The sequence below is a fragment of the Suncus etruscus genome, chromosome 3 (genome assembly GCF_024139225.1).
Source record: "Suncus etruscus isolate mSunEtr1 chromosome 3, mSunEtr1.pri.cur, whole genome shotgun sequence".
NCBI lineage: Eukaryota > Metazoa > Chordata > Mammalia > Eulipotyphla > Soricidae > Suncus > Suncus etruscus.
The window spans coordinates 68,984,229-69,008,739 of NC_064850.1; the positions used below are offsets into that span (position 1 = coordinate 68,984,229).

General features: G+C 36.3%; 1 protein-coding gene across 1 annotated transcript in view; it reads right to left on the minus strand.

Annotated features, from left to right (window-relative positions):
• The window catches only part of NTRK2 (neurotrophic receptor tyrosine kinase 2), a 380,358-nt gene that overhangs the window by 89,512 nt on the left and 266,335 nt on the right, over positions 1-24,511 (minus strand). The window contains exons 12-13 of the mRNA XM_049770641.1: positions 22,947-23,077; positions 2,690-2,862 (exon numbers count right to left, since the gene is read on the minus strand). Coding sequence (XP_049626598.1) covers positions 2,690-2,862; positions 22,947-23,077 — 304 coding nt within the window. The remainder of the gene's footprint in view (positions 1-2,689; positions 2,863-22,946; positions 23,078-24,511) is intronic.

The following is a 24,511-nucleotide window of genomic DNA, read 5'->3' on the forward strand; positions in this document are numbered from 1 at the left end:
ACTGATTGCAGTTTACCACACATTAATGTGCCTGAGAATCTAATACTTGGCAAGAAAAATATCTTGTTCCTAGGGTTAATATGGTTTTGCAATTGGTCAAGAGGTGTGATGCAGAGTCAAAAGATTGCTCCATGGCCCTTTGCAATATGTCAAGGGAGAATCAGCAACTATACTTTCTGAAAGGCAAGAAAAATATGTAGTTAAAGAAAAAAGCATGATATGAAAGTAAAATGATCTCTCTCTCTCTCTCTAACTCTCTCAAACACACACAGAGTAATATCACAGAAGTATTTACTTACTTCCAAGTGAATATCTTCAGGTTATTATGACCAGCTTTTGGACATGATCATTTTAAGTTAGAAAAGTAGCCTAAACCACAGGAGTAGGGAAAATATTTCTCTTATGAGCACTAGACCTAAACTAAATTCAATTTCTTTTCTTTTCTTTAGATTAGATGAGACAAAACAATGTTTAAGAGTTGCCTTCATTCTTTCCTTTAACCTACATGGAAAACTTCATTGCAATCAGATATTGCATTAGAATAAACTATCTCTGAACACTATGAATTGGCCATAAATTCCTAATTTTGCCTGGCATTTCTTACCCAGACACTCGTAGATAAAGTAGTTAATAAGGACCATTTCAGTAATTAATGAAATTATATGCAATTTTATGAGACAAAGTGTGGTAAAAATTATCTGTATGATACAAAATACCATACAATATGCTCTCTACTTCCACTGTCTTCTTAGTAAAAGGAGTAAGTTATTAAGCTGCATGGTTCAGAATTTTCTAGCCTGAAAAAAGCTACGAGGACTGAACCATTTGGTAACTGCAGACATTGGAGGAGGATAGAAATGCCTAGATCTTGTCATATCACAAAATGTGTAACAGCACTGGAGCTAAAAATCCCTAAACCACAATAGAGAGGAAAATATAGCAACAAAGGTTATAGGGACAATATCTCATCTTGGCACTAGTCTCTGAGATGGATATATATGATTTATCTTCGTTTTACATGTGAGGTAACAGAGGTCAGCAAGGAACAGTAACTAACCTAACCTGAACACTTTGCAGTATCTCCTAACTTATATTTATTATCTACCCAGATATCACATAGGAATCTGCTAATATTTGTAAGATAAGAGGAAATACTATTCCAAGGAAAACAGAGAAGATGATGGATGCCACTTAGAGTTGCTAATTCCTCCAGAACTCTGAGGGAAGTGAGGGGATATCCACCCAAGGGACACAAATTAGTGCTGCAGAACAAGGAAGAGCCTATTATTCCCAGCCCTTACAACTGCTCCTGGTCTTCAGAGTGTGACTTTCTTGTCTATGCTTAATGGAGCTTAATGGAGCTAAAAGCATTTTGGATTTCTTTGCTAAGGGTGCCTGAATCATCCAATCATTCTCACTCTTGAGAGTTAAAGGACAGGAGAAACATTATCCATAGTGGGTATCAGTGATAACAAATAAAATTCAACTCTACTTGTAATTTCTCCAAATGAGTCTCCTGGTTATTAACAGAAATAATCACTAGCAACTTTAGTTCACTGAACACTGCGACATGTTCATTAAAAACTCCAATGCCAAGACATTTCTATATTTATTCTAATTCAGATATTCCCGTTCTATAAGATCAATCTATAAGATCAATCTATAAAATCAACTAACATAAAGAATTATTCAAGAACACTCAACTAAGAATTGGCAGAGTCAATATTTCTCTCTCTCTTTTTTTTAAGAAACCAACAACCCATAGCTGTTTCCTTAGATACATTATCTCATGGATGACATTAATGTGATCTCTTTAATTTGGGGAATCATCCTCACAATTTGAAAATGACTTTGATTCCCCAGATGTTATCCACACTAACAAATCTTTCACTGGCTTTATCTTGCAACTTCTTCTAAGACCTGGTACCTATTACCTCAGAGAGACAATTTTGTAAAATGCCACCATAGCCATAAGCCCACTGAGGTCAATCCTAGGTCAACTAAATCCTATTTGAATTCAATTCTTCCCTTTTATACATTCCCATAGACCTCACCTAACTATCCCTCTAGCAATTCTACTTGCCAAAAGTCCCTGAATCTTTCATGGTACCCTTAGATATATTTGACCTAATTTCTAATTTTTAAATACATTCCTTTTATTGAATTTTCTGGCCTATTCTATCCTATTTGGTTGTTTTTTTAATGTCTTCAGAATAAAGTTCAAAGAGATATTTTTAGAAATTTACTCTTTCTAGCTTCTTTTCTTTTTTTTTTCCTGCATTTCTTCTATTGTGTGATCACTCAAGACTCTACTTTGACACAACCTTTTACCCTGACCCCTGATACCATAGTTATTCTTCCTTTTGCCCTAAAGACTGTCCTCTTATACACTTGGCAGGCTCCTGCATAGTCACTGAAGTCCATCTCAAATGCACATATCATCTCACAGTGTAACAAATGCTCAGTGAATACAGATATAACAGTCAAATCACTAGCACTATATTATGTAGTTAGTTGGATGAGTTGACAGATAAATGCTCTGAACATAGTTTCTTTCTCCATACTGTACTATGAGGCCAGGCTGCTCCAGAAGAGTTTTCCACTCTTCCTAGAAATTCTTGTCTTCTCCCTCAGGCTGTTGGAACAATGAAGGACAACCTCCCACTTGGTATTCTCTCCAATACTGTACCTGAGGAATTTGTTGAGATCTCCATGCTTCATGTACTCAAAGACCATAATGAGGGGATCACCCTCCACACAGACACCATAGAACTTGACAATGTGTTCATGCTGGAGGTTGGTCAGTAGCTCAGCCTCACGATGAAAATCCTTGCGTGCATTGTCACTGGCATCCTTTAGTGTCTGAGAAGAATACAAAAACCAGAAAATCAACACCTTAAATTAAAGATATAACCCAGAATTAACATTAATGGCCTATAGAGGGATTTAATACTTTCTTTCCAATGGTGGTGACCTAACAGGAAGATAAATTCTAGGTGTACTTTTTATTGGGCCAGTAAAAATCGCTTTTAGGCCAAATTCTACAGATATATTTTAAAGATTTACTGGTAGAACTCCACATTTTTACTTTAGGATATTATATTTTCTGAGAAGCATTTCTTAAAAGCACCACAAGTTCTGCTTTGAAAAATGAGTAGGTTCAAGCAGACCAGTGCTCATAGATACTATCAAATTGAAAGGGTAGATGCCAGGGAAAATTCTCTCTCATTTAATAACCAAATGAACAGTGATGTAGGGCCTGGAGTCTGAGACACTATTACCTTAAAGCTCTAGAAACAAGGATTATCCCCATTTAAACCAACTCCTTTTATACTGGTTGTATAGGAAAAAGTTAACCATTTATTTTGGTGACTGAATTAGAATTTTATCCACAATAATGTTTTTAGCATGTTTTTAAAATATTCTTATTGCTGGGCCCGGAGTGGTGGAATAGCAGTTGGGCATTTGCCTTGCAAATGGCTGACCTAGGATGAACCATGATTCAATCCCTGGAGTCCCATATGGTCCCCAAGTTAGGAGCGATTTCTGAGATCTTAAGCAGAAGTAACCCCTTAAGGTCACCAAGTGTGGCCCCAAAACCCAACCCTCCAAAAATTTTTCTTATTGCTTTGTTTGCTAGAATTTTCAAGTGGAAAAATAGCAGATGAAGCAACATGGAAGAGATGAAAGGAAGTCTCAGTCTTTAGGTGAACTCAGAAAATAGAAAAAATAGAAAAATGGGACATTTTTCACACTTGAATTCTGACTCCACTACTTCATTGGTTGACAGAAATACAATCTGCTAATTAACATGATTACCACTAGCTACCTAAACCAATAATTTAACACTAAAAGTACTCTTGACACACCATTCATTACAAGGTCAATCCTGAAAAAAATGAAAGTGAATCTTCATTTGACAAGTGAACCAGCAACTTAACTGAGAAATGGAAACCAAGAAAGGTCAGGCAAGAAAGCAAGTGGGATAAAGAATAGTGGAGGGAACTATTTCTTAGTGTATGCTTTCTCTGAAAATCAGCCCTAAACAGCTGTATTAACCTTCTAGTTAAATGACTAACAAAAACAACAATGATGATTATACTTGGGCCTTTCTGAACTCTAGCTTTTTCTCCGTAGAATTAAGGTTATAATATGATCTGTTTTAAGAATCACTAGATCCTATAGGCTTACTAGAAGGATTGTATAACTGTGTAGATTACAATGATTCCTATAGTCTCTGATAGAGGGATGGTATTTCAATGGTTTGAATTTGAAAACCCGGCTAGATTTGCAAATTTGTCACACATTGATTCAGAAAAATCAAAAGACAGCGATGCATAAATAAGGTATGAGACCTTTCCCCCAAACCTATTGTCCACAGAAGCCATTAGAATCACCAAGCTCCTCAGCTGCAAGGTATCCCTTCCCCCAACTTCTTGTTTTTCTAACATCTTTTGAGATATTAATCTCTCCTGGTGATGGTCAGACCACCCACATCTAGAATAGGCAGGTTAGGGAAAGAATTAAAGGTGCTGGCTGGGAGAGATGAGAGGAAGTAGCAAAGGGTCAGCAAAAGTCAGAGAGGAGAAGCAATAAAGAGCTGATGAGAAGAGATGAGTTAGACAGACATGGCATAGAGGCTGCACATGGAAGAGACAGAGCCATAGAATAAGGCAAGCTGACTTGGATGAAACTTTGACTGACTGTGAATTATTTCTCCATCGTTCGTTATTTTGCATCTTCAGACTCATCTGCCAAAGGGGTAAGAAATATGGTGCCTGGGAGGCCTCACACAACACATGGAGTATATACTCTATATTTTATATTTTAATTCAACATTCAGATAGCTACTGACTCCCTCCCCAAAGTCCTAGAAGTCTATGACCTTTATCAGAAATATATATTTTTTAATGTATAGTCTTCTCTGTGTCCAAATTAGCTTATTTAAGTCCACATTTAACATAGAAGATAGATTTTTAGGTCTCTATTGCAGGATTAGAACAAATTCTGGGTGTAATATATATTCTCAAGTATTAGCTATGTTGGGCATAGCAATAGAAAAATGGAGTTAGGAAAAAAGATAATTTTTGAGGAAGACAAAGAGTAAAAAAACTAGTAAGTATTTAGTATTCCCAATTTCCAAATGCATTACATAGAGAAAAGAAATTCTACTCAGAAAAGTGGTACTGTGCTTCAGTAAAAGTTTTGGACTAAAGAGAGATTTCTCTATTTTGAGACAAATTCAGCTCATAAGACTGGCGTCATCATATACCCATCCATCTTTGCATGTTGGTTCTTTTTCAATATTATGATTCAGTTCTATTTTGAGCAATTCCAAAAATATGGCAGTAAAAGTTGGGAAAATCATTTTTGAATTTGGCACTCTAAGGACAGATTTTTGTAAGGATAGAACCATAGCCAGATACCAATCAGAAGCAGGAAAAATCAGGCTATCAAACTTGTTTATAAAAAGCATCTCTGCTTTAGTATCATGACTAATTGTAATTTTATTCAAATAAGTGAGCCTTGGCTACTTCCTTGGCAATGGGCATGAGGTGGCAGCTTTTCTCATAGACAATTCGCTCCACTTAAGTTTTATTTTGAGAGGCATATTTCCCTCATTATTGAGCATTGCTATTTTCTTATTTCTGGTGTCTCTCTTGTAACTTAATTTATTTTTATTCTGGGTAAATTTTCTGACACTTCCAAACTTCTATTCTTTTTGAAGACATTCTCAAGGGCATAATCTCATCCAGAGTTGAAGTGAATTATGGTCAGTCATACACATTGCTTCAAACTTAGAAGAATAGAAATATAACAGGCATAAAATAAAGTACAAAATTGAAAAAATAAACTTACAATTATTGGTATGTTTGATTATTGGAAGAAATAAAAAAGTAATTATGGTTTAAAATAACGATGCTTTAGGAGACAAAAAATGCTCCACATCACTAATCATCAGGGAGATGCAAATCAAAACAATGATGAGATACCACCTCACACCACAGAGAATGGCACACATCACAAAGAATGAGAAGAAACAGTGTTGGCGGGGATGTGGAGAGAAAGGAACTCTTATCCACTGCTGGTGGGAATGCTGTCTAGTTCAACCTTTATGGAAAGCAATATGGAGATTCCTCCAAAAACTGGAAATCGAGCTCCCATACGATCCAGCTATACCACTCCTAGGAATATACCCTAGGAACACAAAAATACAATACAAAAAACTCCTTCCTTACACCTATATTCATTGCAGCACTATTTACCATAGCAAGACTCTGGAAACAACCAAGATGCCCTTCAACAGACGAATGGCTAAAGAAATTGTGGTACATATACACAATGGAATATTATGCAGCTGTCAGGAGAGATGAAGTCATGAAATTTTCCTATACATGGATGTACACGGAATCTATTATGCTGAGTGAAATAAGTCAGAGAGAGAGAGAAAAACGCAGAATTGTCTCACTCATCTATGGGTTTTAAGAAAAATGAAAGACATTCTTGCAATAATAATTTTCAGACACAAAAAAGAAAAGAGCTGGAAGTTACAGCTCACCTCAGGAAGCTCACCACAAAGAGTGATGAGTTTAGTAAGAAAAATAACTACATTTTGAACTGTCCTAAAAATGAGAATGTATGAGGGAAATGGAGAGCCTGTTTAGAGTACAGGCGGGGGTCGGGTAGGGAAGAGGGAGACTTGGGACATTGGGTGATGGGAATGTTGCACTGGTGATGGGTGGTGTTCTTTACATGACTGAAACCCAAACACAATCATGTATGAAATAAAGGTGTTTAAATAAAAATAAAAAAAGAAAAAAAACCCATAAAATAAAAGAAACTTTAAAGATTCAAAAAGAGATTATCATGGTATATCTCACTTTGCCCAATGCCTATTATTGTTAACAACTCATATAGTACAATTAATAAGCTACCATACTCACGATTCATGAGACTGTTTATCCACATAATTTGGGATCAGAATCATTGGGTTTATTTCTATTAATATTTAAAACTATTTTCTCTTCTTTTACCTCCCAGACTTCCACTGTCCAATCTCGTAGCTAATAGTCACATATGGCTAGTGATTATTTTTAAAATGATTATACTAAATTGAGTTGTGCTAACATAAAAATACTAGTATTTTTAAAACATGACACTTAAAATTTAATATTTCAGTTTTCTTATTAAATATATTGCAATGTTTTCTTTTGAGATATTCCAAGTTAAAATGTATCAGCAAAATTGGTATTGCCTCTTCAGTGCAGATTAGACTACATTAAAATTAAATTATGTGACTTGAACTTATGATTATTATTTAATTTCTATTGGAAACATCTTATAAATGATACCTCAGTTGTCCATTGAGTTATCAACCTGATTTTTGGAACTGTTGAAAAATAACAGTACACTAAAACAGAATTAACATATACTTATCATAAGGTAATGAATAATTAATCAAATATTTTGAGAAAAGCAAAGTTACAGTGCTGCTTAATTCTTCTAAAGATAGGTATAGAAAGCATATGCAAAAATTTTGGGTTTTTTTGTTTTGTTTTTACCAGAATCAGTGGTTATCAGGGCTTACACCTAGCTTTGCACTCTGGAGTCATTCCTTACAGTACCCATGGGCCCATATGGGATGCCAGGGATTAAACCTGGGTTGACCATATGCAAGGCAAATCCCCTCCCAAATTCCTATTACACTCCAGATTCATCTAAAAAATTCTTATAAAAGTTAAATAGACATGATATAAAAACTTAGCAAGGGTAGGAACATATTATGATAAGTAATATAAAAAATAAAATAAGCAAATGTAAAACTAAATAAAACAATAATATACTCAAAAGTACTAGGCTATTGCTCAATATGTAGAAACCAGTATTTTGTGTATATCAACTCAATCTTGTATTATTATTCCTTGAATAAACATTAATTATATATCTAGTGATACTCTCAAATATAAGGATCAGAGTCATAATTGTACAACAATTATGTGTTACAATTATACAATGTACAACAACCTTCACAAGTGCACATTTCCTGCTTCCAAAGTCCCCAGTTTCCCTCTTACCCTCCCTTCCTGATACCCTCTGCTGCTGGCATAAGATATATTTTAATCGAATCACTGCAAGATACAGTTACAAAGTTGTTTGTGATTGAGTTTAAGTCATGCAATGTACAACACCTACCCCTTCACCAGTGCATATTTTCTTTTTTTTTTTTTTTTTTTTTTTTAAACATGTGTTTATAAGAAAATACCAACGTCTGCAGAGGGAAAAGCTTTGAGTGGCTTTTTGAATGGGATTATATATGCATTTTATTCAATTGTCTTGGCCTGGCATTCCCTGGTGGCCTCCTCTTTCATTTCTTTTTTTTTTTTTTTTACACCACCCATCACCAGTGCAACATTCCCATCACCAATGTCCCAAGTCTCCCTCCTCCCCACCCGACCCCCGCCTGTACTCTAAACAGGTTCTCAATTTCCCTCATACATTCTCATTATTAGGACAGTTCAAAATGTAGTTATTTATCCAACTAAACTCATCACTCTTTGTGATGAGCTTCCTGAGGTGAGCTGGAACTTCCAGCTCTTTTCTCTTTTGTGTCTGAAAGTTATTATTGCAAGAATGTCTTTCATTTTTCTTAAAACCCATAAATGTGTGAGACCATTCTGCGTTTTTCTCTCTCTCTCTGACTTATTTCACTCAGCATAATAGATTCCGTGTACATCCATGTATAGGAAAATTTCATGACTTCATCTCTCCTGACAGCTGCATAATATTCCATTGTGTATATGTACCACAGTTTCTTTAGCCATTCGTTTGTTGAAGGGCATCTTGGTTGTTTCCAGAGTCTTGCTATGGTAAATAGTGCTGCAATGAATATAGGTGTAAGGAAGGGGTTTTGTATTGTATTTTTGTGTTCCTAGGGTATATTCCTAGGAGTGGTATAGCTGGATCGTATGGGAGCTCGATTTCCAGTTTTTGGAGGAATCTCCATATCGCTTTCCATAAAGGTTGAACTAGACGGCATTCCCACCAGCAGTGGATAAGAGTTCCTTTCTCCCCACATCCCCGCCAACACTGTTTCTTCTCATTCTTTGTGATGTGTGCCATTCTCTGTGGTGTGAAGTGGTATCTCATCGTTGTTTTGATTTGCATCTCCCTGATGATTAGTGATGTGGAGCACTTTTTCATGTGTCTTTTGGCCATCTGTATTTCTTCTTTGTCAAAGTGTCTGTTCATTTCTTCTCCCCATTTTTTGATGGGATTAGATGTTTTTTTCTTGTAAAGTTCTGTCAGTGCCTTGTATATTTTGGAGATTAGCCCCTTATCTGATGGGTATTGGGTGAATAGTTTCTCCCACTCAGTGGGTGGCTCTTGTATCTTGGGCACTATTTCCTTTGAGGTGCAGAAGCTTCTCAGCTTAATATATTCCCATCTGTTAATTTCTGCTTTCACTTGCTTGGAGAGTGCAGTTTCTTCCTTGAAGATGCCTTTAGCCTCAATGTCCTGGAGTGTTTTACCTACGTATTGTTCTATATATCTTATGGTTTTGGGGCTGATATCGAGGTCTTTAATCCATTTGGATTTTTACCTTCGTACATGATGTTAGCTGGGGGTCTAAGTTCAATTTTTTGCAAGTGGCTACCCAGTTTTGCCAACACCACTTGTTGAAGAGGCTTTCTTTGTTCCATTTAGGATTTTTTGCTCCTTTATCAAAAATTAGATGATTGTATGTCTGGGGAACATTCTCTGAGTATTCAAGCTTATTCCACTGATCTGAGGGCCTGTCTTTATTCCAATACCATGCTGTTTTGATAACTATTGCTTTGTAGTAAAGTTTAAAGTTGGGGAAAGTAATTCCTCCCATATTCTTTTTCCCAATGATTGCTTTAGCTATTCGAGGGTGTTTATTGTTCCAAATAAATTTCAAAAGTGCCTGGTCCACTACTTTGAAGAATGTCATGGGTATCTTTAGGGGGATCGCATTAAATCTGTACAGTGCTTTGGGGAGTATTGCCATTTTAATGATGTTAATCCTGCCAATCCATGAGCAGGGTATATGCTTCCATTTCCGCGTGTCCTCTCTTATTTCTTGGAGCAGAGTTTTATAGTTTTCCTTGTATAGGTCCTTCACATTTTTAGTCAAGTTGATTCCAAGATATTTGAGTTTGTGTGACACTATAGTGAATGGAGTTGTTTTCTTAATGTCCATTTCTTCCTTATTAGTATTGGTGTATAGGAAGGCCATTGATTTTTGTGTGTTAATTTTGTAGCCTGCCACCTTGCTATATGAGTCTATTGTTTCTAGAAGCTTTTTGATAGAGTCTTTGGGGTTTTCTAAGTAGAGTATCATGTCATCTGCAAACAGTGAGAGCTTGACTTCTTCCTTTCCTATCTGGATTCCCTTGATATCCTTTTCTTGCCTAATTGCTATAGCAAGTACTTCAAGTGCTATGTTGAATAGAAGTGGTGAGAGAGGACAGCCTTGTCTTGTGCCAGAATTTAGAGAAAAGGCTTTCAGTTTTTCTCCATTGAGGACAATATTTGCCTCTGGCTTGTGGTAGATGGCCTTAACTATATTAAGAAAGGTTCCCTCCATTCCCATCTTGCTGAGAGTTTTGATCAAGAATGGGTGTTGGACCTTGTCAAATGCTTTCTCTGCGTCGATTGATATGATCATGTGATTTTTTATTTTTCTTGCTGTTGATGTTGTGTATTATGTTGATAGATTTACGGATGTTAAACCAGCCTTGCATTCCTGGAATGAAACCTACTTGATCGTAGTGGATGATCTTCTTAATGAGGCATTGAATCCTATTTGCCAGGATTTTGTTGAAGATCTTTGCATCTGCATTCATCAGCGATATTGGTCTGTAATTTTCTTTTTTCGTAGCATCTCTGTCTGGTTTAGGTATCAAGGTAATGTTGGCTTCATAAAAGCTATTTGGAAGTTTTCCTGTTTTTTTCAATTTCATGAAAGAGTCTTGCCAGGATTGGTAGTAGTTCCTCTTGAAAGGTTTGAAAGAATTCATTAGTAAATCCATCTGGGCCTGGGCTTTTGTTTTTGGGCAGACATTTGATTACTTTCTTAATTTCCTCAATAGTAATGGGTGTGTTTAGATATGCTACATCCTCTTCATTCAATCGTGGAAGATTATAAGATTCCAAAAATTTATCCATTTCTTCCAGGTTTTCATTTTTAGTGGCATAGAGTTTCTCAAATTAGTTTCTGATTACCCTTTGAATCTCTACCATATCAGTAGTGATCTCTCCTTTTTCATTCCTAATACGAGTTATCAAGTTTCTCTCTCTTTCTTTCTTTGTTAGTTTTGCCAGTGGTCTATCAATCTTGTTTATTTTTTCAAAGAACCAACTTCTGCTTTCGTTGATCTTTTGGATGGTTTTTCTGGTTTCCACTTCATTGATTTCTGCTCTCAGCTTTGTTATTTCCTTCTGCCTCCCTATTTTTGGATCCTTTTGTTGAGCACTTTCTAATTCTATGAGCTGCGTCATTAAGCTATTCAGGTATGCCCCTTCTTCTTTCCTGATGTGTGCTTGCAAATCTATAAATTTTCCTCTCAGTACTGCTTTTGCTATGTCCCATAGGTTCTGATAAATTGTGTCTCCATTGTCATTTGTTTTCAGGAAGGTTTTGATTTCCTCTTTGATTTCATCTCGGACCCACTGATTATTCAGTATGAGGCTATTTAACTTCCAGGTGTTAAAATTTTTCTTCTGTGTCCCTTTGTAGTTTATATATAATTTCAGGGCTTTGTGGTCAGCAAAGGCAGCCTGCAAAATTTCTATCCTCTTGATATTATGGAGATATGTTTTGTGTGCTAACATGTAGTCTATCCTAGAGAATGTCCCATGTACATTAGAGAAAAATGTGTATCCAGGCTTCTGGGGGTGGAGTGTCCTGTATATATCTACTAGGCCTCTTACTTCCATTTCTCTCCTCAGGTCTAGTATATTCTTGTTGGGTTTCAGTCTGGTTGACCTGTCTAGTGTTGACAATGCCGTGTTGAGGTCTCCCACAATTATTGTGTTGTTATTGATATTATTTTCAGATCTGTCAACAGTTGTATTAAATATTTTGCTGGCCCCTCATTCGGTGCATATATGTTTAGGAGGGTGATTTCTTCCTGCTGTACATATCCCTTGATTAATACAAAATGTCCATCTTTGTCCCTTACTACTTTCCTAAGTATAAAGTTTGCATCATCTGATATTAATATGGCCACTCCTGCTTTTTTTTGGGTGTTGTTTGCTTGGATGATTTTCCTCCAGCCTTTTATTTTGAGTCTATGTTTGTTCTGACTATTCAGGTGCGTTTCTTGTAGGCAGCAGAAGGTTGGATTGAGTTTTTTTGATCCATTTAGCCACTCTGTGTCTCTTAACTGGTGCATTTAGTCCATTGACATTGAGAGAAAGAATTGTCCTGGGAGTTAGTGCCATCTTTATATTAAAGTTTGGTGTGTTTGTTGGTAAGCCTTGTCTTAAAGTATGCCGTTCAGTTTTTCTTTTAAGAATGGTTTTGAGTCTGTGAAGTTTTTGAGCTGTTGTTTGTCTGTGAAACTGTGTATTGTTCCTTCAAACCTAAAAGTGAGTTTTGCTGGGTACAGTATTCTAGGCGAAGCATTTATTTCATTGAGTTTTGTCACTATGTCCCACCACTGCCTTCTGGCCTTGAGTGTTTCTGGTGACAGGTCTGCAGTAAATCTCAAGGATGTTCCCTTAAATGTAATTTCTCTTTTCGATCTTGCTGCTTTCAGAATTCTGTCTCTATCTATGGGATTCGTCATTGTGACTAGAATGTGTCTTGGGGTGTTTTTTCTGGGGTCTCTTTTAGTTGGCACTCTTCGGGCATGCAGGATTTGATCACATGTATTCATTATCTCTGGTAGTTTCTCTTTAATGATGTTCTTGACTGTTGATTCTTCCCGGAGATTTTCTTCCTGAGTCTCTGGGACTCCAATGATTCTTAAGTTGTTTCTGTTGAGCTTATCATAGACTTCTATTTTCATCTGTTCCCATTCTTTGAGTAATTTTTCCATTGTTTGATCATTTGCTTTGAGGCTTTTTTCTAATTTCTTCTGCTGTATGTAATTGTTATGTATCTCATCTTCCAGTGTACTGATTCTATCCTCAGCTGCTGTTAACCTGTGGGAAATCTCAAACATGTTTTTCTTCAATTCATCTACTGAGTTTCTCAGACCTGTTATTTGATCTGAAATTTCCGTTTGGAGTTTTCTCATTTCTATCTTCATATTCTCCTGATTCTTTTTAGTTTTCTCTTCTATACTTTGTTTGAGTTCTTTGAACATGTTCCATATTGCAACTCTAAACTCCTTATCTGAGAGACTGACTAGGTGGTTGATCATGTTCAAGTCATCAGAGTTGCCAACTTCATTCTCTATGTCTGGCACTGGCCCATGTTGTTTCCCCATTGTCACACTAGTACTGCGTGTTTTTCTACGTGTTGTGATTGTATTCATTGGCTAAATGCTGTGCACCGTCACGAAGGGGAGCGGAGCAACCATGCTCCTCTGGCTTCTCCCTTTCTGGGCGTGTCGACTCACCTCCACGGAAGGCTCACAGGAAGGCAGGCTGGCAGATGGGCTGCACCCAGGATGAAATCAGGCCAAAAATGCAGGACAGCAGAGTAGAGAGGCAGAAGGGTGCTGGCATCTGAGATCCAGCGAAGTTCAGTGGCTCCTCCCTTTCTGGGCGTGTCGACTCACCTCCACGGAAGGCTCACGGGAAGGCAGACTCCCCCGGAAAGTTCACAGGAAGGCAGGCTGGCTGATGAGCCGCACCAGGGTGAAATCAGGCCGAAAATGCAGGACAGCAGAGTAGAGAGGCAGAAGGGTGCTGGCATCTGAGATCCAGCGAAGTTCAGTGGCTCCTCCCTTTCTGGGCGTGTCGACTCACCTCCACGGAAGGCTCATGGGAAGGCAGACTCCCCGGAAAGCTCACAGGAAAGCAGGCTGGCTGATGAGCCGCACCAAGGGTGAAATCAGGTCGAAAATGCAGGACAGCAGAGTAGAGAGGCAGAAGGGTGCTGGCATCTGAGATCCAGCAGAGTTCGGTGGCTCCTCCCTTTCTGGGCGTGTCGGCTCACCTCCAAGGAAGGCTCACAGGAAGGCAGACTCCCCGGAAAGCTCACAGGAAAGCAGGCTGGCTGATGAGCCGCACCAAGGGTGAAATCAGGCCGAAAATGCAGGACAGCAGAGTAGAGAGGCAGAAGGGTGCTGGCATCTGAGATCCAGCAGAGTTCGGTCAGTGCATATTTTCAAAGATCAATGTCCACAGTTTGCTTCCCTCTCTGTCCCCCAGCTTGTTTCTGTGGTAGACATTTTTATTCTCACTCTCCTCTGTTTTTCCTTTTTTGTTTCCCTTTTAAGCACTGTGCTTTGCAATATGGTTACTGAGGGGTATCATGCACATCATTTTACCTCCTTTTAGACACCCAGTCTGAAAGGTCTGAGTGACATTTCCAAATATTATTGTCATAGTGGATCCATTTCTGCACTAACTGCACTACCCCATTCTTTGTGGCAAGCTTCATACTATGGACCAGTCCTCTAAGCCCTCATTTCTATTGTCTTTGGCTATTAATATCATGCTTTTTCATATCTCACAAATGATTATGATCATTCTAAATATACCCCTTTCTCTCTGAATCTTTTCATTCAGCATAAGACTCTCCCTATGTATCCATGTATAAGCAAATGTTATGACTTCATTTTTCCTATTTTTATGCTGTACTATTGTCTGTTCATTTATTTTTAGGTATTTTCACATCTTCTGTTTATTTTGAGGCTATTTTTCCATGTTCTTTTGTTTTATAAAGATTTTCTGCACTTCAACACTGTTTCTGTCCTCACCAGGTGTTCCTATGCTGATATTATTGTTTCAATATTTTTTATTTTGTTTGCTTACCAAGTTTTTCAGTTTTGCCACTTTCGATTTCTTCTTTTTTACTCACATCCCCCTGTGTTTTACTGACAGTCCATTTTATTGTTTCTTTGTACTAGTTAAATATCCTAACATTTTCACTCTGTACTCCATTTGAGAAAGATTATATCTGTGATTAATACTGCAGGGTTGCAGTCTTTACCTTCCAGGATTGGTGGGTTTTTGTTCTGCTTTACCATGATCCCTTTTGTAATTTCAAGTGCTTCTTTTCAACTTCACTGTCAGTTTTCCCCATTGCCAGAGAAATTTTAGGTGAGTTTATGTTTGTGAGAGATGATCTTATGGCAAGGGGCATAAGCTCTACCTGGGTTTTATGCATATGAGAGTTGCACTGCTACTGCCCTCTCAGGTGTATATTTATTTTAATAGTCAGAATGGCTTTTGAGATTTATAATCTTACCATAATTAGAAATATGATGATACTCTAAATCATATACTTTAAAAAGTTGCAATAATTTGGGCAATGAAGTTGATGTTTTATTACATATTACATCAAATTCCATATAACAAAATCTAAGTTTTTGAATGTTCATAGAAACTATTATGTTAAAAAAGTATTCTCGGGCCCGGAGAGATAGCACAGTGGTGTTTGCCTTGCAAGCAGCCGATCCAGGACCAAAGGTGGTTGGTTTGAATCCTGGTGTCCCATATGGTCTCCCGTGCCTGCCAGGAGCTATTTCTGAGCAGACAGCCAGGAGTAACCCCTGAGCACCACCGGGTGTGGCCCAAAAAAACACACAAACAAAAAAGTATTCTCCACAAGTGACACCTGTGATATGTAGTCAGTCTGAATATACCAATATTCAATTGTCTGAGAAAATTTTACTTTCTGCAGAGAAATTGGTAAATCCTAGATCTGACTCAATAAATGAGACAGATTATCATGATAAAGTAAATTAAAAACCAGTATAACTTTAATATATTTCAGATACTCCAGAATTATAGAGATTTGAAAGTAATTATTCAGTTATGTTTGGTACAAGAGAAGTCTTCATTAGAGAGAAATGTACTGTTTGACTTTAAGTGTTTCTAAAAAGATGTGGCTGAATTGGAAACAACCCAGAAAAGAGATTTAATAAGACAAATTAACAAGACATAAAACAGATCTCTCATCAAAGGTTAAAAGTTGAAGTTACTAGGAAAGGGACATTGATGGAGCAAGTTAAATAACAGAGACCTATCTGACTTAAGTACAGGGAAATAGTCTCCATTTATAAAGCTTGTTAGCATAAACACATACATGTTTATGAACTTACCTAAATGAACATATATGCACAAACAAGAAAATTATGCAATATTGAGGAGCAATAAAAATTAATTAGATAGTATCAACAATAAAGACAATTGGGCATATAACAAGACTTCCTCTTTTTTTAATGTCCAAATTTATTTGATCAACCTCATGTTCAATCCCATCACATTTAACCTCATTGCATATTTAATGAAGAGTTTACACCAAATTAGGGATAGTGCTGTTTTCTTGTTATTTGGATTGACCTCTATTTTTATTATCATGTCTTTATTTCTTTGCAGATTTGTTCATAAACCACTCACATATTTTGTGATGGTGTACTTATTTTTTTATAATATCTTTATTTAAACACTGTAATTACAAACACAATTTTTTGGTTTTTAGACATAAAAAGAACACCCTCCTTCACCAGTGCAACATTCCCACCACCAATGCCCCTATCTCCCTAAACAAGACTCTCTTAAGTATAATTTCCATTCCTAGAGAACTGTAAAGTTGAAGCTTTTAGTACATCTATAGCATTATGTCCTGATAAGATAAACAAATTACTTTTTAGAGCCAAGAAAATAATAGGCTCCTATTATTTTTTATTGTTTTGTGGAAACAAAGATTTCACACACTAATGTAAATTAAATGTTGAGAAAATATAGAAAGACAGTAGAATAGGAGGATAAATCCACTATCAGTCACAATAGAATACTGGTTTAATGACTGTGTGAAAAATAAAAGAAAAATAGAAAGGAAGAAACAAAGGAAGACGAAAGAAATGTTAGTAAAATACAAAAAAGAGGGGCTGGAGTGCTGGCGCAAGTGGTAAGGCATCTGCCCTTGCCCACGCGAGCCTAGGATGGACCATGGTTCAATCCCCTGGAGTTCCATATGGTCCCCCAAGCCAGGAGCAATTTCTGAGTGCATAGCCAGGAGTAACCCATGAGCGTCACCTGGTGCAGTCTGAAAACCAAAAAAAAAAAAAAAAAGGCAAGGAGAAGAAAATGGAAAGAAAAAGAAAGAAAGAAAGTAAGAAAGAAAGAAAGAAAGAAAGAAAGAAAGAAAGAAAGAAAGAAAGAAAGAAAGAAAGAAAGAAAGAAAGAAAGAAAGAAAGAAAGAAAGAAAGAAAGAAAGAAAGAAAGAAAGACAGACAGAAAGACAGAAAGAAAGAAAGAAAGAAAGAAAGAAAGAAAGAAAGAAAGAAAGAAAGAAAGAAAGAGAAAAAGAAAGAAAAAAAGAAAGAAAGAGAAAGAAAAAGAAAGAAAGAAAGAAGGAAGGAAGAGAAAGAAAGAAGAAGGAAGGAAGGAAGAATAAAAAGAGGAAGAAAAAGAGGAAGGAAGGAAATATAACCATCTTAAGCCATTTGTATTGAAATAAACTTGTCTTGAATTGATGAACTCTGAGATTCTTTATCATCTATGAATGTCTTCATTGATCTTAATCTTCCTCCGTCTTTACATATATTCTAAGGGAAGAGACTCTACTTGTCTCTTTTTCACAGTGGGCCTCATTTATGCTATGTGACCACATCAGATTACTTGATCACAGATAGCTCGTCTGTCATAAAGACTGAGAGAGATGACTAGACACATATGACTTTCCTGTCTAAAGAATTTTAATAAGTAATACATATCCTGCAAGTAGCAGCTGTCTAAAGCCAACTGATTAAATGTTAGTAATCACCAGCAGCAACATACAATTGCATTGGCAATAGTGATAGAGAAGCCTAAGGACTACCTTGAGGTTTTGTGCTGAAAATAAAGAAGGAACAATCGCTGGGCAGATGTGTACACATCCTGAGTGAGCTTTTAGATTCCCTTTGCTATCTCAGATTTCTGATGACTTGAGGCTTAGTTGTCTTGTAGTTTCTGTTTGAGTTGTTGCATTTTTCCTCTCATATTTCACTTTCCATTCTTTCAACAGTAGACTAATATTCTCTGAGAAATTGATTGTTTTATTCTATATATATTGGGCAAAGCCAAACACATTCTAAATAAAGTATGTGATCTAGGCAGTAGTTTAATATTTCCTTAAATAATTTTTCATTAGACTATATTATATAAAAAGATATCTTACATCTCAAATTTTAGCTATAAAATTTATGTTTATTGACAACTCATCAAATTATTTCTTTATCTAGAAATGTCAACACACAACTATTCTCTTTTCACAGGACTAATTTTATTCTTCTTTTGCTCTGGATCCCAACCAGCTGTGCTCAGGATTTAGTCCTGATTTTGAGCCAAGGGATCACTCCCAACTGGGTTTATGAGTTTATATAGAATGCCATGCCAGGTATCAAAGATGGGTCAGCTGAGTGGAAAGCAAGCACCATAACTGCTGCACTATCTCTTCAGATCTGAAAAGACCATTATTTCTATGATCCATTTATTCTTCATTGATCCACACACCTCTTCATTATTCACCAGGCATTCTTTGCATGGGATAATGTATTAGGCAATATGTTAAGAGACATGCTTTCCACAATTGAGAATTTACCATTGTAACAAAATAAACAAATCACATATTGACTACAACCCATGAATTCAGATCAAATAAAATTTAAAATATTGGTAAGTGCTATAAAGTATATATAAATATGCCTTAATAGCACATAATGAAAAGTTATAACCTAAATAGAATAAAGAAACAACTCTAGGTCTCCTTTGACATCAGCTTGAAGCGAGAAACTGATGTTATGAGGCTGGTCCTCCCTAGCTTTTTTGTTTGTTTTTGGGTCACACCCAGTGGCGATTAGGGGTTACTCCTGGCTCTCCTCTCAGAAATCGCTCCAGGCATGCTCTGGGGAGCCTATGGGATGCCGGAATTCAAATCATCATCCATCCTGGGTCGATTGTGTGCAAGCCAAAAGCCCTACTGCTGTGCTATCTCTCTGGCCCCAGAGCTCTAGGGTTTTTATCTCAACACTTATAAAACCAAAATTATTTTGCCAACAAAATATTAATAAATATGAATATTAATTTATGAAAAAGTGAAAGTTCCTATATAATAAATGTCCTCTGAACTCAGATTTCATCATTTTTTCTTTCAAGAAGTTTTTCTCTCCAGATCTATAAACTATTACAATTGGCCCCTGGAGAAAACCAACTTGATTTGTGTGGTCTTATTATCTCATCTACTAAGAATGAGGATTGTGTTATATCATAATGTCTGAAAATCTTGTTTGTATTCAGTTTTGTTTCTAGAAACAAACCTGGATTAGTAGAGAAGGGGAGCAGTGGATTGAATCCTACAAAAGATAACTGTGGCCATATTTTAAAAGCACAAATCACCATGTATTCACATTTCAAGAAAGTGTTCTTGGGATTAATACTGTTGAAATGCTGGATAGGTAAAACCTAAAAGATATTATGCATCCACTATTAATGCAGAGAAGCTAAATTCATGTTTTCTTGGCAAATGAGTTACTTAAAGGTAAAGTTACTAATTTTGGTCAAAGTCTGGTTTCTTGGTTCTCATCCTCTCAGTTCTTCTGTTGTAATTCAGTAAGAATAGAATAAACAGTTGACAAAGTAATTTTACTGAAAAAATAATTGTCATCCAAAAATAGTAAGAGAAAAAGAAATATAAATTCAAAGATATATGTGTGTGTTTGTGTGTGTGTTTGTGTGTGTGTGTGTGTGTGTGTATAAAAGCAGAAGTGGCATTACCATCCTCCCTATAAACTCCATTGCCCTGCAAAGCCTTAGAATTGCATCCACCTTAGACCATTTCTATGATGCCTTAACCTTTTAAGTTATTTGAAGTATGGAACAACAGAAATTACTGGAACTTGTATCTGTCAATCTGAATGCACTCTTGCGTTTTAAGCAAGTCAGCTCCTAGATAAGAAAGAAAAAGGACAATAGCTACTATTACTTAGCATGCATAACCAATGAAGGAGGGGTTGCTAGGCAATGTAGAGAAAGGCTGTCAAAAATCCTTGGTGCCTCCAATGGGAGAGGAATAGTCCCAGCAAAAGTGACAGACTGTGCTACTCCTGGAAGTTATACTAAGTTTATTTTATTCTGGAAAAAAATTATTTATTGCAATCTAAACTGAACAATAGACATTTTAATCCATGGGTTCAGTTACATCCTTTTGGAATATACATGGAATTAGTAGTCCCTAGATCTGAATATGAACTGTCCAGACATGTCTGTGGCAACTTCTATGTAGTCTAGTGTGTATTCTGCAATAGCTCATGCTGGAGCCTATGTAAGATCTGACTTTTTTTCTTGTGTAACTGTAGCCTTTGAACTCTTCAGAGGTTTTGTTAAAACAGTCAACCTCTCTAAAGCTTTAGTTTAATTTCAGTAATAAACAAAACCTAGATTTCAACAAAACCTTGTATTAAAAGTCACTGAAATAAGTCTTTATAAATATATTACCTTGAAGTTGGAATAAATATTTTAGCTATCTATAGGTAGTCATTTTGTCCTCTTTACTTGAGATAATGGTTTTAGATGTTAACAAATAGAAAATATGTGAAGAGGTGAGGATTTAACAAAGTGGGAATTCTTTTTTGCAAAGAGCAGACATTCCCAAGAGGCATTTATTTGAAAAAAATTGAGTATGAGAAGTAGGTCTTAGATGTGGGTCTGAGATAGGATTTGAGATATGAGTGGGAATAAAATGAGACAAGCTTCAACACAACTGATGGTAATGGAAGATACACTCAAACAGAATTATTGGTAGAGCAAGTATTTATTCAGCATTGTTTCTGGTTCTTCATCATTACCTATCTAACCACTTAAATCTGGTTTCAGCATATTTAAAAATAAATGCACTGTAACTGTTGGAGGCACACAGTTTTGATACATGCTGTATAGCATGTTGCAAGAATTACATACTACTAGACAAAAAGTAAGGAATGGCACTAAGATAAAAAAGAAACTATGTACACTGTAAATCATTTCAATATTTGGCCAAGGTATCTCAATAATTTCTACACTGCCATCTATGATTCCTTAACCTCATGCATGCAAAGATTTCCACCTTGTAACACAATAAAGTGAATTCAGAGCCTGAATTTGGCTTCCTTAGTGGTCCCCAAGTAGCAGCCAAGATGACACATGGGCCCAAGACATGAATCCAGATCTGTAGTTTTTATCTCTAACATATGGCTAGACTAGGATTGCAAATTCTTCCAATGCTATTATATGAATCTCTAAAGAAATAGAGGTAACTATTGTTCTCTTTGATCCAAGAGGGTTGGAATGTGTGCAGACAACAGAGGAAAGCAGATTATAGTTATAATGCCACCAAATGTTCTGAACATTTTGTACTTAAAATATAATTTTAACAAACCAATTGTTGAGTAATTGAAATAAAGAAGGAAGCAGTAGATATCAAGTCAGACACCCCAGAATCATGGAACTACCTTCCCCCTCCATTTGCTGTCTTAGGAAGGTAATTTTAGTATGTTCTTTATGATGCTTGCAATGATCTCTTCTTTATGCACTCTGAGGTGCAGCATTTGTTGAGAGTCTAGAATCTCACTAGTTACTTTTTTTTATCCCCACCCCTAGGTAGCTACTTTCAATAACAAAGAAAGTAAATGTAGTTTTTTATTTATATAAATATTACCAGGAACTGTATTTATTCTGCAAGATAGGTAAATTCAAGAATGATTCTTTTTGTTCCTTAATTATTCATTATTACAAAAATAATAGAATATATACTTTATTTTTTGTTTTGTTTTTGTTTTATTTTGGAGTCACATCTGGCAAAACTGGGGGATTATTCTTGACTTTACACTCAGTCATTAATCTTGGCTGGGCTAGGAATACCATATGGGATGTAGGGGCTCAAACCTGGTTTGGCCATGTGCAAGGTAAGCGCCCTACCCTCTGTATTATTTCACCAAACTATATATTTGATTTTTATAAACTAAAATTTGTCGTCATTATAATTTTAAAAAATGCAATTTGTTCAATATTCTGCTTGGTGAAAACAAACAGAAACAAAACACTATTTCTTACATTATACCAAAAAATTATTTCTTTATTATATTGTCAATATCCATGTTCTTTAACTTATTTCACAAATATATATCTCAGTTTTTCTTTAATAAATATTCAGTATTTATTAAAATACAATATTTATCCAATTGAAGAACTGTTATAATTTTTGAGTATATGAGGAAATAGGGCTTTTAGACTATTTGTTTTTTGTGTGTCTCTTAGGTGATAAATTTTCCTTCACAGCAAAATTGAACCCAGATGACACAGCATAAAATCCTGGAGTTTGGGGAACATTTAGGAACTATTGGAGGAATAATAGATCATAGTGGAACAGAGTTCTGAGAGGAAAAGGTCTTCCCTTGCAGAATCTCAAATATGAGACAAGCTCCAGCTGAGCTTGGCTCAAGCATTGAGCAATAGAAGAAAACAGTTTGCACCAGTGTCTCCAACCATTGGCCGGTTGAATTGTGTTTGACTTCATTGACCTCCATCCAAAATATAGTTTGTATTGAATAGGAAGAATAATTCAAAAATATACATCACCTGAGAAAAGGTAGTTTGCCCCAGAGAAAAACCTTTAATGGTTCAATGCACCCCAAATATCCTCCCCACTTTCATTTTAATTTATATGATTTTAGTACATCCTCTATATCATGCAGAATTTGTTTCTGAATTAGTCATTGAAATAGAGGATCACTTTTTCCACAGATTGAGCATGAATAATTAGACATTCTGGAGTGTTCTCTTACCTTTACTGCCACCAAGATCTTGTCCTGCTCAGGGCATAGATTATAGCATTCCGCTAGGAAAACTTTTCCAAAGGCTCCTTCACCTAGCTCCCTTTTCAGAACAATGTTGTGGCGCTTGATGTGCTGAACAACTATAAAGCAAAGGAAAAATGAAATTTGAAATCAAAGCAGATTAATGTGAAGTCAGCGTGACATGAATCCTTACTTGTGCTACTCAGTGTTTCACTTCACAAACTATTTCAAATGACTGGAAATCATCACACTGTCAGTGCTATCCTTATTCTTATCTTCTAACAGACCGGCTCATTTATCTAGAGTCTATGCAAAAATCCTTCTTTTGCTGCTTCACCTGGAGTGTCAGTTAGGCAGAGCTCCTGGATCCAAACGCTTAGAAAAGGGGCTGGAGAGAAGTACAAGGCTTAAGACACTTGCCTGGCAAGTGGCAAATCTAAATTCAATCCCTTGCATGATTCCTGAGTGCAGAGCCTTAACACAGCCAGGTGTGGCCCCAACAAAAACAAACAAACAAAATATTCAGAAGAATTTTGAAATTTTATTTCCCCAACTACACAGAGCAGAAAACTGAAAAAGAACTTTTTAAATCTCTCCCATTCCCTCTCCAAGTTTACACTTTTAAAATACGATGCCAAACTGTGATCCATTATCCCAAACTGGACCCAGTCCAATGTCAGAAGCAAAAGGCCTACTGCTAGATCACACTCTTGGGATTATTAATAATCCCAATTATAATTAATCCACATTATTGCCACATGTAATCCAGTTTTACCGATTTGAATGTTTTCCTCTTAGTTTGGAAAAATTAAGACATTCTAATTAAGACTGCGTTAAGGCCTGCACAGGATTCCCTTCATGCCAATGGCAAGTGCACCACAGTTGTGAGGATATTTCCCTCTAATGTTTATGATTCTCTAGAGCTCAACTCTATTTTGTTTATTTTATTTGGTTTGGTTTTTGGTCATCCCCAGTAGTGCTCAAGGTTTGCTCTGTGCTCAGAGATCACCTCAGGGTGCTGGGGATGGAACAAGGATCCAATATGTAAAATATAATTGCTTTATTTTTGTACTATATCTCTGTCCCTGAAGTGCTGTTTTTAATAATACTAAGGTATTAATCTAATTGTTCATTACATTAATGAATGTACAGATTACTCAATTGAAACAAGAGAAACAATAGCTATTTATAGGTCTCTTTTATCTAGAAGCTTTGCGTTTTTTTTTTTTTTTTTTAAATCCTGAGTCCAAAAAGAAAAAGCAGAAAAAAAATCATCCTTAAATCTTGTTAAAATGTCTTAACTCCTGAAGGGGAGTGAGGCTCAGGAAACAGAGACCACTGAAGAGTTATGCTTTATTTACTGAAACCTTCATTCTCATCCCATCTCACAGTCAGATACACAACTACAGCCTGTTTGATGCCAACTGATTCCTTCTATTTATACCAGAAATGACTAGACTGTGCTGCCAGTTTTCTTCACTACTTTGTTGGCACTCCAAAGCCAAGAATGGACAAGAAAAGATGCATCAGGAGACGAGAAAGTTATTTCCTAT